A 14,942-nucleotide genomic window follows, 5' to 3' on the forward strand; every position below is an offset into this window, starting at 1 on the left:
TAATAATAATAATAATATCACTTTATAAAAGCTTTCATTAACTGCTCTGCATTTTACCTGTAAATAGTATTAATTGAAATTTATTTCCATGACAACTTAGTAAAAATGCAATCTACCATATTATTTGGGTTTCTTCAAAAGGACCTATTCTCCAGCTGGAGACGCTACACGAAAAACTGGAAATAAAAGTACTCATGCAGCTTCCCCATGTTAGAGGCCCCAAGCCCAAAATATGAGCTATTCCTGTAGAAAAAATATTGATGACCCCCCAGTGAAATTGCTTTAATGCTTAAGTACACTCCTGTGTAAACAGGAGGCATCGTGTTTAAATTCAAATGGAAATCTACCCATTCCTACATGGCTTTGGGGGCAAGGCCCTTTATGAGCAAATGACTCCATCAGCTCTATACCCCCCACCCCTGCACAGAGCTTCCTCCCTTTTCTTTTCCAGGATCATCTTTTGGTCCTCAGCCTCCTCTGACAGGGCAAATCTGTAGTCTGAGCTTCAGGCCCAAGATGAGAGTCCCAGTAAACACTGTTGTTTGTTCTTCATCCTTCCTCCACTCTATAAACAGACGTGGTGGGAAGGGAAGGAAAGCCAGATCTCTGTAAGGGGTGGGAGGTCTCCTTTCTGGAGCAGCTTCCTAGCTGCAGCCATGAGCAGTGAGCACAGGGACAGGATGCCTGTCTTGTTCAGGAGTGGAACTCACAGTTCTTCCTGAGTGGCAGGGCTGTTCCTTAGGCTTCCTCCACCCTCTGCCTTTGTTCCCAGGGAACTCTAGATGTTTCAGATGTCTCAGACATTTCCAAGGAGGCTTATGCTAAGGAGACTTAAATAAGACAGATTCCCCCCCCCCCCACACACACACTGGAGACTGGGATTTGGGGAGGCAGTCCTTCACACCTGTGCTTTCTCCTGAATTCACATTCCCTTTGTTCTTTTGTAGCCTTGTTACTACTCTCAACTCACTCACGAGGGAGGTTTTTAGGAGCTTCGAGTGGTTAGCGTGTAAAATAATACCTTTCCCTCAAACTGCGTTGATGCTCACTCAGCCTCAGTTTACTGTTTCACCTTTTGCACCTCAGTTATGGATGTTAAGAAAGGAAGTATGGATGTTAGTTCAGAACCAGGGGAAGGAGGGAGGCTGAGCATCTCGTAATCCATCCCCAAAGACCAAAGAATTCTCATTGGTTTTTTTCCTTCTCCTCATTGGGCTTTATTAATTCTCCTTTGGTGGTCGGGGAGTTGAAGAAGGGGACTCCTAGGCTGGCTCCTGTGACTTTTACCCAAGGGGTCTAGATTTCTGGTGGTGGTCCTTCTTGCCTAGAATGAACAAAGGGTCGAGTACCAGAAAGGCCTCTGTAGGGCAAGAACTTGGGCGGGGGGCGCCGCCCTCTGGTGCAAGTGACTGGACTTTATCCTGCCCTGTACTGCTCTCTCCAGGAAGTCTTTGGAATCCTAAGCGAGGCTCCCAGAGCTGTGGCCATGAGGACAGGAGAGGCAGGGGACAAAAGAGGGATTGGGGGTTTTGGCCAGCAGTGGAGAAACAGGGCTATGTCCCTGATCTAGACGCCGGCTTCTCAGCAAGTCTATACAAGCAAGGGGTACGGGGGTGGGGGGGAAACGTTCCTTAAACTCAAGGAAGTAATAATAACAAAAACTTGAATTTTAGGAGATATTCCATCACCCTTTCAGCTGACAATACACCACTCTCCAGGCAGGAGGTTGGGCTGGAAGTTTGCGGACTACACCCCGAGGCCTGTCCTCTTCCCTGGAAGAAATAAGAAGAAAGGAGGTGGGTTTCCAGGGGCCGAGGAGCTGGAGGATGGGGGGGACCCTAATGGGAGGGCTAACTGCAGGTCCCATCAGAATAGGTTTCCCAGTCTCCTTTATTTCACTTAACTTACTGACTCCAGATATTTTAAACGGTTTGTTTATGGCGCTGCTGCAGGCTGCGCTAACTCTCCCCGCGCCAGGGGCGCCCAGGGCATCTCCCAGCATCCAGGTCTGCAGCCTCCTGACCGCGCGGCCCGCGGGGGAGCCGGGCAGGGTCAGTCGAATCCCGGGCCCCCCAAGAAGTGCGCGCACCCCGGGGAGGCCGGGGCGGGGGCAGGGGCAGAAGATGCGGCAGGCCGGGCCCGCAGAGCATCCCCAGCCCTCCGCGCCGCCGCCGGCCCCTCGCCCCCGCCCCCGCTCGCAGTACAGCGCGGGGCGCCCCCGGGAGGCCAAGAGGGCTGGCCCGGCGCGGGGGTCGGGGGGGCGGGGCCGCGAGGCCTGCGAGGGGCCGGGACCCCGGGGAGCGGCGCGGGGAGCGCAGGGGCGCGCGGGGCGGGCGCGGCGCGGGGCTCACGGCGCGCGCGCGTCTCGGTCTCGCCCGCGCACACGCGCCTCCCGGAGGAGAAAGGCGGGCGGGCGCGGCGGCGGCTGCAGCGGGCCGGGCCGGGCCGCCGCTAGGGCGGGAGGAGGGGCGGGCGCGGGGCGGGGTGGGGGGCGAGGAGGCGGCGGCGGCGATCTCTCCGCTCTCTGCGGAGTGTGCCTGCGCGAGCCGGCGAACGGGTGAGTGCGCCGGCCGCCGCCAGCCCGGCCGGCCCGGAGGCGGGGAGGGGGGCGCCGGGAGCTCAGAGCCAGGGGCCGGCGGGCGGCGGCCGCTCCCGCGCGGCCGGGATGCACCTTGAGCGGCGCCTTTCGTTGCAGCGCGCGGGCGGCCCGAGCCTCGGCGGCGGCGGCGGCGGCGGCAGCGACGGCGCTGACACCTCCCACCATGGACAGCTTCGACATAGCCCTGCTCCAGGAATGGGACCTCGAGTCGCTGTGGTGAGTCCCGGTGCCGGCCGGCCCGCCGAACGAGCGAGCGGCGAGGGGCGAGGGGCGGCCTCACCTGGGCCGGGGGCTCGGGCGGCCGGCCGCCGTGGGGGCGGGGTGGGTCGGGGGTGCCTGCGGCGCCGACCCCTTACTGCTTGCCCCGATGGGAGGCCCGGCCGCCCTCGGGTCTTCTCGGCCCTCTCTCCCGCGCCCTACCCCTGGCGCTGCCGCCCCAGCCCGGGGGCCAGTGATCTGGGGAGCCTGGGACGGAGCGCAGCCGTGGAGAGAAAAGGAACCGATTTCTGGGAAATGTCAGTAGTGCCCAGGGATCCACCCCTCGGTCCCCTAGCCCTTCTCACCTCCCTTCCCTCCGTTGGCGCCCCTCCCTCTTCTCCGCGACCCCCTGGAGTTGGGGCTGCAGCGAAGTGCCCTTAGAGGATGCTCCAGCCTCCCGCCTGTCTGCGCTGGGTCCTGGCGGCCGCATCCTCTCTGTCTCTCCCGCCCACTCCCACCCGAGACGGAAAGTGCACCCGAGGGCAGGGGGCGAGGGTTTCTCTGGGCGGGAATTCCAGGCCTGGGAGCCTCATTTCCGCGAGGTTCGCAATTCCTTGGGGCCCTCTCTTCACACCTCGCCTCGCTACAGTCCCACTCCTCTCCCCGCTCCAGCCCACCGGCGCCCTGGGTGTCCCTTTATTCCACGCTCACAGCTCGCAGCCTGGGGAGCGGGCGGCCGGGGGAGCCCTCCGGGTTCTGTGGCGCGGGGTTCTCACATTGAGGAGCTGCTGTAGGTAAAGCGCCGCTGGAAGCAGTTTAATTCTAGTTGCGGGTGTCTTAAAAATCCCATTGGCTGCCTCCACGTCCCTCTTATCCCCCCTCCCCCTCCCCAGTCTCCTAAAGGTTTCCAACCAGCCCTATTCAGGTGGTAAAATTACTGCTTGCATATTCCTGGAGGAACTTGAGTTATGTTTAATATTTACGGGAATGAACATCTGTGAAACAAGCATATTAACTGCACTCTGTTCTGCCTCTGGTAACGGCTTATTGTAGAGCGGAGGTTTCTTTTCTTTTTTATACCCCCCCTCTTTCTTCTTGAATTCAGGAAAGAGTTCACATGTGTCTAAAACTGCAAGTGGTGTGCACATGAATATGCAACGTGCAGTTTTAAAGCTAAACTGCCTTATGATTTATAGATCATTTAGATGATATGTGGATTCGGGTATGTTTTCAGTGATTTAGGCTTCCAGTGACTGAGCTGTCAAATGCCAGGTGTAACTAACAAAACTGGACACAAAGCTGGTTCATTATGGAGCAGTTTCTTATAAAAGATCCCAGGATGAGTTAAGTACAGCTTGCTTTGCATAATGCTGGCACCTATAAAATACACAAGGATGGGCCCTAATGTAATAAAACTTTTATATATTACACTGGAAACTTCAAAGAACCGGTGTAGAAAGAATATGAAACATGTTATTACTCTATAAAAGTTGCTAATTGCTGTGTTGTTGCTCCTGGGGTTATTTCATGTTTTCATTTACAAATATCTATTATTTTACAGGTTTACACTTAGAAATGTTGGTTTCTGGCTCAAGTTCAGTAGGTTTGCAGATAGTAACTGTGCTTTCAAAATGATATTTGCTTTTCAAAGGCAGTTTTTCAGTCAAAGGGAAGCACTTTTTGTTTGGCAGATTTGTGTGCTGCTTGTCTGCTTGCTGACTCAAAACTAAAGCCCCCTTATGACTTTTACGAGTAATATTTTGGAATTAGCAGCTATAATCTGTGGCTTTTCCACACAGGCCAGAGCTCTCTTGCCCTATGCATCTTTAGTTCCCAGCGGGTTACCTGCAGCTCAGTTACACAATAAATGTCTGTTGAAGAGCCTTGAGATTTACATTAGTTGAAGTACTTTTCTTATTGTTAGAAATGAAAAAAAAAAAAATTGTCTTTTGAAAGTTGCTGTACCTGTGGTCAGATTTTAATTAATCCATCAGTTTGTCTTTGGCTTATGAAACCGTGCAGGCTTTCTTGCATACGATATAGTAGGACCATTTGGCTTGACTGAGGGAGTGTTTTTAGTTCAAAGATGTAAAATTTACTTCTTGTAAAAGCTTCTACATTTTGAATCAGTTAACGATAAAACAAACTCCTGGAGTCTGCATTTCTAACACAGACATTTTCTCAGTCGTGGATGAATTTTTGGATGGTATTTTCTAACTCAATTTTATGGCTGACTTTTTTTTTTTTTTGGTCTTTTGTCCTTTTAGGGCTGCACCTGTGGCATATAGAGGTTCCCAAGCTAGGGGTCGAATTGGAGCTGTAGCTGCCAACCTACACCACAGCCACAGCAATGCCAGATCTGAGCCACGTCTGTGACCTGCACCACAGCTCACGGCAATGCCGGATTCTCAACCCACTGAGCAAGGCCAGGGATAGAACCCCAAACCCCATGGTTCCTAGTCAGATTTGTTTCCGCTGCACCACGAGCTCCCCATGGTTGACTTTTAAGTTTATAAGTTTTTAAGTTTGTGGTTTACTTTTAAGCTTATTGGTGACCCAAAGTAACCAATATTTGAAGTACTTCCTGGGTGTCCATTGTTTTCAGATCTATTGTTTCCTTATTTGAATCTCATAACAATCTGGAAGTAGTTAAGTAGTAAGAGTCCCGTTTACAGACAAGGAAATGGAGGGTTTTGACTGTAAAATGACATTACTGAGCCCATAAATCAAATGACAGCAGAAATTTAAACTAACATTTACCAAACACTTAGCCATTTGCCAGACACTGTTCTAAGTACATTACATGTTTTAGCTCATTTAATCCTCACAGCAATCTTAGGAAGTAAGTAAGGACTGTTGTTATTCCCATTTTACAGATTGGGAGGTTGAGGATTGGGAAAGTCGGGTAACCTACCTCAGGTCACATATCTAGAAATGGAGGAGCCATATTCGAACCAAGCATTAATTTCAAAACTCAGTTTTCTAACTTCAAATCTGGTGTATTTTCTATAGTATTGCAGATGTCTCCATGTTTATAAAGGTAGATCTGAAATTAATTATAGCACAAAACCTTGAGGGACTGGGAGTTTAGGTTGTGTTATATCAATGAAAAAAGGTCAGACCCGTTAAGTATATTAATTGAAAATTAAAGATTTGAAAACAAAATACCATGATTTAGGAAATTAGGTCTGCTCCCCTATCTGAATTAACTTATAAAATGTATGTAAATTTAAAATAGAGACCACTAAAAACTTCTCCCTTTGATTCCTCTTAGAAAAACCCTTCTCTTTAGAAGGGGGTGGGGGAAGGTACAGGTTAATAGACAAAGAGAATACCCTCTTAACAACTTACTTTTTCTCATTGGTGGGCCTCGTTCTCCAATAAAACAAATCGCAGTTTCTTAGTTGTGACTGAGGCTTTGATCCTGAGCTAGCGTAGTCTAGTGGTCCCTGGAAATGTCCCCAAGTGCCTGTATAGACACTATGAAGAGAAAAGCTCAGCTCTGTTGGACTTAAGCTCCCAGCTTTCTTGCACACCCATCCCCGTCCTACCGTACCCCCTGAAAACCCTCGTGCTGGTCTCAAGGACGGGGTGCTTTTGAGCCTGAGTTATCCAGACAGCTGTTTCAGCTTTTCTTTTCAGCTACACCTTAAAGTTGAGAAAGGTTGCCCTAATTCTCACCTCAAATTCCACTTCCCTTTTGGGTTTGAAGCCAGGTCAAGGCATTCATTTTACACCCAGCCCCCAGCTTCATCTGGTGGAGTTCTGTACGTTTACAGGGGCAGATGTCCAGAGGAGCAGAACCCCTTCTCAAACTCCTACTCTGTCCTCTTGGAGACTCTTCTTCCTCTTCTCTACCAGCTTTTGATCCAGTTGCTGGGCATGTAAGCCATTCTTCAGGGCCTTTAACATAAACCACCATCCCCTTTAACAGGGTAACAATTGCTTTCATTTATTCACTTAACAAATTTTATGGATGGTCTCTTAAATACAAGACCTCGTGCTGGTTGCCACAGGGGATACAGAGGAGAGTAAACCCTGGCTTGTTGCATTTCATTGTCTCCTGGTGATGAGACAAGTTCACAGATATAAAAGGAAGGCTTTAGCACTGGTGATTCAGAAGAGAAAAAGACCATATTTGTGACCGACAAGTTCACAGATATAAAAGGAAGGCTTTAGCACTGGTGATTCAGAAGAGAAAAAGACCATATTTGTGACCGGGTGGGTGGTGGAGGAGGCAAAGAGGAAAAATTGAGTTAAAAAAAAAAAAAAAAGGCTTCCGTGGAAAAGGTGGCCTTTGAACTAAGCCTTGGAAGATGAATGGGATTTTTACAGACGGTGGGGGTGGGGTATTGAGAGGACATAGCGGCATCTTGGGCAAAGAAAGAACTGGAACAAAGGCTTTCATGGTGTCTCTGAAAGATCCTTTTATGAATCATGGTGGAATTAACCTATACCAAATATTTTAAAGACGCAGAACTCTGTAATCAGGAGGTAGTTTCAGTGAACAAGAAAAGCTTTCCAGAGTGAACTTAGTCAAAATTGTATTTAATCTTCCTTAAATATATAGACACATTTTAGTTATGGGGAGAAAGTCTGTTGGAATATTGTATTCGGATCCCTCTCTACTACTGCCCCCCTCCATAGCTTCATGTAGCCCAGAATCCATTTACTTTTGTTCCAGTGGGCATTATACTTTATATTCTTTCACAGTGGAAGCTTTGAAGTTGTAAGAAGTGGATTGTATCCTACTCATCAATTTGTTCAATTCAGTAAGCATTCATAGCACATTCAACATCCCTCTTAGTTAGGTACCGGAGAGCAGTATCTTTAAAACATTTTCTGCCATGACTCACAGTAACAAGTATCTTTAACATCGCAACCCACCACATCATTTGTGTGCACACATACTCATAGCTAAAACAAGTGTCATGGAATAACACTTATCCGTATTATGGGAGATGTACTTGATATTTTCTCTTCTGCTTTTTAAAAAAATTTTCCATCCATGGGCTGAAACCTGTAATTTAAGAAAAACAAACAGAAACCAACCTTACTATAGGGATGTAAAGGGAAGAGAGTAACTGGTAGTAGAATAAGCCATACACATAAGTATCTGCAGCACAAAGCTCAAAGATCCCCTTTGAGGGATGAGGGCACATCCTGTTGAGAGGGGAAGAGACTTTTAGGGCAGAGACGTGTGTGAAATGCACCCTGGAGAAGTAGATTTTGAGAAGGAGAAAATAAAAGGGAGGACAGTCCATGTCGGGGGAAGACTATGAATAGAAGTAAGGCAGGAATGAAGCCTGGAGCTGGTTTGGTGAAGATAAAGTTATTAGCTAACTCAGAGTGGGGGTTGGACCTGCACTCCTCTTGGCGGGAGGGAGAGCCGATTGGAGCCACTACTGACTCTTCTCCACGCAGTGCTTCCCAGTGCCTGCTGACCCACCTGGTTCTCTTCAAATCACTTGCCTTCTAGGCGTCCTGAGGCTCCTCTCCGCCTTGGATAGAGTCAGAAAACTGCCTGGATCCCTTATCTGGACCCTCAGCCCTTTTCCTCGAGCCCAATGCCTGCCACCATCCCTTTGGTCCCCTTAGAGGTCAAAGTAGTTCAACAGAAAGGGCAGCAAGGAAAGAGGGGTGCACCTGTGAGCTACGGCCTTCGCTGGGCGGGGCCTGAGCCCGCGTTCTGTGGCCCATTGGTCTAGAGCCACCAGGTTGGCTGCGCTCGTTCTCATTGGCCCAAAGTGGCTGAATGGTTGGCTGTCATTGGCAGAGAATCCCCACCCCCACCCCCAGCATGCCCAAAGCGTGGGAAAGGGCTTCCGCAGATATAGGGATGAGAATGTTTCCCAGTAACTCTTCCAGGGCCGGAGCCTGTGGGCTGCGTCCGTGAAGGGACTGAAGGCCAGCATGGAGGAGGTAGGGAGGTGCCAATGGGAAGCAGTGAAGTTCTGGGGGCCCGGGGCTGAGGGGTGCATACACTTGGGAGGGGCATCACTTGGTACCCTGGGTGGTGTGTTTTGGAGAAAGCCAGGGGTGGGGGAGGGGGGAAATGGATTCATTCCAGGTGCTTTAGTTACGGACTTGAGCTCCATGTCAGTCTAAACAGGGAGGATGTGCCCTGGATGTGCAGATGGGTTTTAACCAAGTGCCTTTTGGTGACGATGAAGATGAGTATTGTGTGGGGGGAAGTGATTCCTTCCTGTGTTCCAGATTCTCATTTGTGACAATGTAGGAGGGTTATAAAATGCTAAGAATCTATTTCGGGAGAATGTCCCTGTGAACCAGAATGGGTCTAATCAATGACACTTTAAATTTAGCAACTTGAACGAGGCCCTCTGGCATAATATTGGTTAAAATAACAGTCAAATTAAAAAAAAAACAACAAAAAACCAACTCTGAAAATGAAATGTTTGTTTTTTTTTCTTTTTAAATGGATTTTTTTTTTTTTAACCCGGAATAAGTTTGCTGTTTAAATTTTCTTTATTTTGGGAATAAAGCCTTGGTGGCGAAATCAAGGCCATAAAAAACAGTTTTAATATCATTTAATGGAATATAATGTTTCCTTGTTTTGTTTCAAAGTGAAATCCATAAGAATTATTTTCTCTGTTGCCTGTTCTCTTTTGTTTGGGACTTTAATTGAGGTTTCTTGGATTCAGCTGGCTCCAACCTCACTTTCTGTTTGGCCCTGGGCAGCTCGCGATTTTTCTCATTTCCTATTCCCAGTCTTGGCTTTAATCACTTATAAAATGACAGCACTTATACTGGCCTACCTCATGAGGTTGTGATGTTAAGTCATAAAAGTGTCAATTGCTTTGTGAATGCCAAATGTAGTTCTTCTATACCCTTTGCTTCCTTCAAAATAGCTCTTGATCATAAACAAGGAAGGAGACAGAAAGACCACATTGGGTCGGGTCATCCGTCTGGTGCAGTGTTCTGTCCCTGGCAGTGGGACCCAGGGACATTTTTGAGTAGAGATTGGTAGTGTTTCTTAGTTGTACATCATAATCTAGCAGACAAATAGGTCCTTACTTATGGTTGTCCTAGTAACATATGTAGAAATATTAACCATTACATAATCATTGATGTTTCACTGAGAAGTTATCGAATTACCACCCGTTACATCAAGTGACTTCATTTGGCTCTGTGGGTCTCATTAAATTATGAGACCCACATAATTTAGTTTCAATTAATCATAATTTAGTTTCATATAGAAACAAAATACACAGTTTTACCAGAACGAGAGAATATGACCCATCCAAGAAACTTAATGGGTTTAGTCAGTGGAAACTAACACCTGGGGACGTGATGGGGGCCCAGAGAGTTTGAAGGCATTGCACTGGGTTGTCCATATGTAAGATCAGTGAGTACAAGGATATCTAACAGTAATATGACAAGGCTGTCTCAGAGGGTACCAATGACTGTCCCCAGGAGGCTGTAGACCCTCTGCCAAGGACTTTATAGAAGAAGCTTTCAGAGTAAGTGAACCAGGAGCAAGAAGTCATCTCCGAGCCCTTTCACCTTCAAAATCTTGTTTATTCCCATCCCTGGGGAGCGGGAATCAGAGAGTGCCAAAGTCATTAATTGTATTCACTTGTGTGTTTTCCCCTCTGCAATTTCTCCACTCACATGCAGGGAAGGGCATCGACGGTTCTCACACTTGTTCACATAATTTTTTCCCAGGAGGCTCCTTGTTAGCCGAGGTAAACAACATGACTAATTTGGAGACCCCTCTGACACAGCAACTCAGTTTAGAGTTCTGTGCTTAGCTTGAGCTCAAATAATTTTATTTTTCCTTTTTTTTTTTTCAACGGACAGGAAATTAGTTTCCAAAAGTCCTCTAGAGTGCTATAATATGTCTCTCAGTCTTAGTTAAACTTTTCTTGTCATACTTGCCCTGTTTACCTGAGTGATGAAGTGACAGACCACATTTTCTGTCAACATTCATTGAAATGTTAATTAGTTACCTGGCAGTTTAGCTAGAAATAGGGTTTATTCTGGTGGATGATCACCAGTTCTGGGCATTAATCAATTTTTGTTTTGTAATTTCAGAATACATTCGTTTTTCTATAAAATATACTTCGAGGAAGAAAACAGGACTCAGAGAACAGTTTTGAGAACAAAGGTCCATATACTTTACTATCAGGTCAGCACTTCTCAAACTTCAACGTACCTCCAGATAACTTAGGAGTCCTGGTAAAATATAGATTCTTTTTTCTTTTTTTTGCTTTTTAGGGCCGTACCTGTGGCATATGGAGGTTTCCAGGTTAGGGCGTTAAATTGGAGCTGCCTCTGCCAGCCTGCGCCACAGTAGCACCAGATCTGAGCCTCGTCGATGACTTACACCATAGCTCGTGGGAATGCCGGATCCTTTAACCCACTGAGTGAGGCCAGGGATTGAACCCGTGTCCTCATGGATACTAGTTGGGTTTGTTTTCCTCTGAGCCACAACAAGAACTCCAAATTGTAGCTTCTGACTTAATAGGTGCAGGGTGGGGCTATGATTTTGCATTTCTAACCAGCTCCCAGGTATTCCTGCTGGTCCATAGACCAAACCTGGAGTAGCAAGAACTGAAAGGATAAAATTTCCTTTGAAAAGAAGTTCTTTATTTATTTATTTTTTGTCTTTTTCCATTTCTAGGGCTGCACCCACGGCATATGGAGGTTCCCAGGCTAGGGGTCGAATCGGAGCTGTAGCCACCGGCCTACGCCAGAGCCACAGCAACATGGGATCTGAGCCGAGTCTGCAACCTACACCACAGCTCACGGCAACGCCGGATCCCCAACCCACTGAGCAAGGCCAGGGATCGAACCCGAAATCTCATGGTTCCTAATTGGATTCGTTAACCACTGAGCCATGACGGGAACTCCAGAAAAGTTCTTTAAAAAGACCCCCTTTTTTCCTTTTTATTTTGAGGAGGCTCTGTATAATAACATCCCAGTTCCACAGTGCTGGGAGGTTACCTCTAGATGCAGCATTTATTTTATTTTTCTGAGTCTTTCTAATACAATTTTGATGAGTGAGGGGGTGGTTAATTGTATTCTAGTGGGATGTAGTGGGAAATAAACATAAAAACCTAAGTAAACAAAGTTTGTAGTAAATAGGCTAATCACTTTTTATAGCTTTACAGTTCTTGTTAGTCTGTCAAAGACTGGGTCCTTCTACAGCATGAGCCAGTGCCGAATGTAACTGGATGCAGAGTCTTACAGACACTGCTCAATTTGTCGCTCCTCTCAGTGCCCAGGACTCAGACCAAAAGTGCCCATTCTCTCCCAGCTGCCCTCTCTTTGGCAAGGAGGTGGCAGTAGTGGGGGAGGGGGTAGCTCTTCAGAGAATTTCTGCACTACCCTGCGGCCACAGCTGCAAATTGCAACTTTCCCAGTGCCGAGAAGAAATCAGCTCCAGGTGGAACCCCTGGTGGGCTCAGCCTCCTCCAGTGGGGAGGTGGGTACCTTGGCTCCCAGCGCTGCCGGCCCTGTCTCCTTCATCACAGAGTGCCCCGAGTCCGTCAGGTGGTCAGACTTAGCTGCAGTTTCTGTGTTTAATTTCCAATCCAATTTCATTAGAAAAATGAGTGCAGATGGGACTGATTATGTGAGTAAATATAGCACAGTTGACTTTGAGTGTGCTGTGAGATTGGCGGGAAGTTTATTTACTTTATCTTCTTAATGAGGGCTTGCATGCAGACACACACACACACACACACACACACACACATACATTTCTGTTCTCTGAGATAGGTTGTGGCTGATAGGAGCAAGCCAGATTGGGTTTAAACAGATGTGACCATTTCAGATTTGGAAAATAGAGCTGACTCTTCAGGAATGATAGTGACGAGTTTCATTCGCAGCCTTGGGACACGTGAGCCCGCAGAGGCAGTGCTCGCAGTAGCTTGTAGCCCATTGGGGTGGTACTTGGCATGTGTGCTTTTTTTTTTTTTTTTTTTTTTTGGTCTTTTTGCCTTTTCTATGGCTGCTCCCGTGGCATATGGAGGTTCCCAGGCTAGGAGTCTAATCGGAGCTGTAGCCGCCGACCTGAGCCATAGCAATGTGGGATCTGAGCCGCATCTGCAACCTACACCACAGTTCACGGCAATGCCAGATCCTTAACCCACTGAACAATATCAGGGATCGAGCCTGCAACCTCATGGTTCCTAGTCAGATTCGTTAACCACTGCGCCACGGCGGGAACTACTTGGCATGTGTGCTTTTAGTGGCTGGGATATTGCCTTCTACCTCACAATCCATTCTTTGGTCAGACTAGTTGTATTTAACCCTTTCTTGTAATAAGCAGCTGTTAATTCCATGAATGTAACTTTTCTTTTAGACTGGGCAGAGGGGAGATAGAGTAGCCCCATAACAAGGAAAGAAGAGTTTGGTAATAGCTTTGGTTTGTACTGTGCCACCAAGTTAATGTGTTTTGTCTCACATTGGAGAAAACACTATGTATTGACTATGAATAGTGTTACAAATGATGGAATAATCTGGGGATTTGCACAACTCCCACCCCTCACCCCCTCGGAAAAGGGGGGAATTTCTCAGAGTCAGCGGTGTGCTCTGCTGTGTCCCAAGAGGAATACCCAAGAGTTCCTTCAAAACCAAAAAGCAACAACTGACAGTAGTCGGCTAAATCCTGAGCTTCGGTTACATCATTTGGAATAGGAACTTGCGTGAAAAGATGGACGTGGCCTTGTCTGCTGACTTTTGTACCAACCATTGGTGTCATTTCTCAGAGATGGTGAGGTGGAAAGTGCTGTTGGACGTTGAGGACTTTACCTCAGGGTGAGAGGCGGGTGTCTCCACTGGCCACGGACTCCACAGTTAACTGGAATAGGGGCTCGGCATCAGCCGAGACGGTTTGGTCCGTCCATTTCCCGAAATGTGCCACTTAGCCCCTCTCCTCGTCTGCAGCAGAGGTGGGAAATGAGGGTTCCTTGGATGAGAGAGTCTAGCTTTAGAGACCCTCTGAGCAAAACTGTCTGTCATCCTGGGGAAGCAGCCTACAGCATCAGCAGTAACAGTGCAACCACACCACTTCAACTAATATCCAGATGTTACAGCCTTCTCTTTGGGGTGGAAAATCAAAGGGTTTAATATTTTGCTGGGTATACAAGTTGTACGGCTAGCACATAAGTCCAGAATGAAGCCTTCAGCCCAGCCCTGTTGTCTGGGCTCAGGTTGGGATGAGGCAGAGAAGGTCCATGCTATTCCTCAGCAGCCCTGAGCATTTGCTGCTTGTGATATTTGGAGCTTAGGACAGATGTTGCCTGCAGAACCTGCTGAGTCCTTCTCAGAAGCACATCCATGTGCAAGAGGGGCCACTCAGCTGGAACCAAGTGGACTCTCTTATTTGTGTTTTGTGTTTTTTGTTTTTTTCATTGAAGATAGATACCTCCCCTGAATATGGCATGGCTTTTTCTGAGAACTAAATCTTTTAGGTGACTTTTCTTTAGAGTGCATGTTTGTTTTTTAGTAAGTAGGTTTTACTCTTTTAGCATGAGCAGAATACCTGAGAAAAGTATTTAATGGGCAAGCTGGTAAATTTTACCTACTATCTAGCCCCATCCCTGCCCCCCTGCAACTTGAATTAAAACTCCAAGGCTGAGTTAACAAGTTCTGAGTCTGGAAATTAAATATTTATAGTCTAAAAAGGAAGTATAGTAAGTTCATATCTAATATTTAGGTAGATAATTAGTTACATAAATTAATTTCTATTCTTTTCTTTACTGTTACCCCTCAGCAGGCTAAAAGTAGTATTTTAACATGCTGAAATATTATACACAATAATGAAACACAGTATGGATGCTTTAAGCTGCTCTTCATAGCTCTCTTTCTTTAGACGTAGAGGTTTCTGGGTTGAGATGAACAACTGTTTATTAAGCCAGACACAGAAGTGAATAGACCACACTTCTAGTCCTTGATGTGTTTGTACTTTAGTCTGGAACAGATTATTTCAAATAATATCAGTACAGTCTTTACCTGCTCTTATAGGGAATCCTATGGAGTATGTAAATGGGTTTCCTGTCCATTGTGGAGTTTTAGGGACGATTTCCTGGAGAAGGTGACCTCCCATTTGAGTTTTAAAGGATGAATGGGAATTAGGATGGGAGTTGGGGGGTGGGTGGCAGTGCCTGGTAGGTGC

General features: G+C 47.1%; 1 protein-coding gene across 10 annotated transcripts in view; it reads left to right on the top strand.

Moving 5' to 3' along the window:
• The window catches only part of AFF3 (AF4/FMR2 family member 3), a 594,726-nt gene that overhangs the window by 35,017 nt on the left and 544,767 nt on the right, over positions 1-14,942 (top strand). For 8 of the 10 annotated variants that reach the window (XM_021088183.1, XM_021088185.1, XM_021088184.1 and 5 more), the window contains 2 exons: positions 1,674-1,796; positions 2,696-2,815. In XM_021088183.1, coding sequence (XP_020943842.1) covers positions 2,763-2,815 — 53 coding nt within the window. In that variant the 5' untranslated portion in view covers positions 1,674-1,796; positions 2,696-2,762. Of the gene's footprint in view, positions 1-1,673; positions 1,797-2,695; positions 2,816-5,200; positions 8,720-14,942 lie in introns of those variants that run through there. The other 2 variants (XM_021088186.1, XM_021088196.1) reach the window with 2 other exon arrangements.

Source organism: Sus scrofa, chromosome 3, assembly GCF_000003025.6.
Source record: "Sus scrofa isolate TJ Tabasco breed Duroc chromosome 3, Sscrofa11.1, whole genome shotgun sequence".
In the NCBI taxonomy this organism is placed as follows: domain Eukaryota; kingdom Metazoa; phylum Chordata; class Mammalia; order Artiodactyla; family Suidae; genus Sus; species Sus scrofa.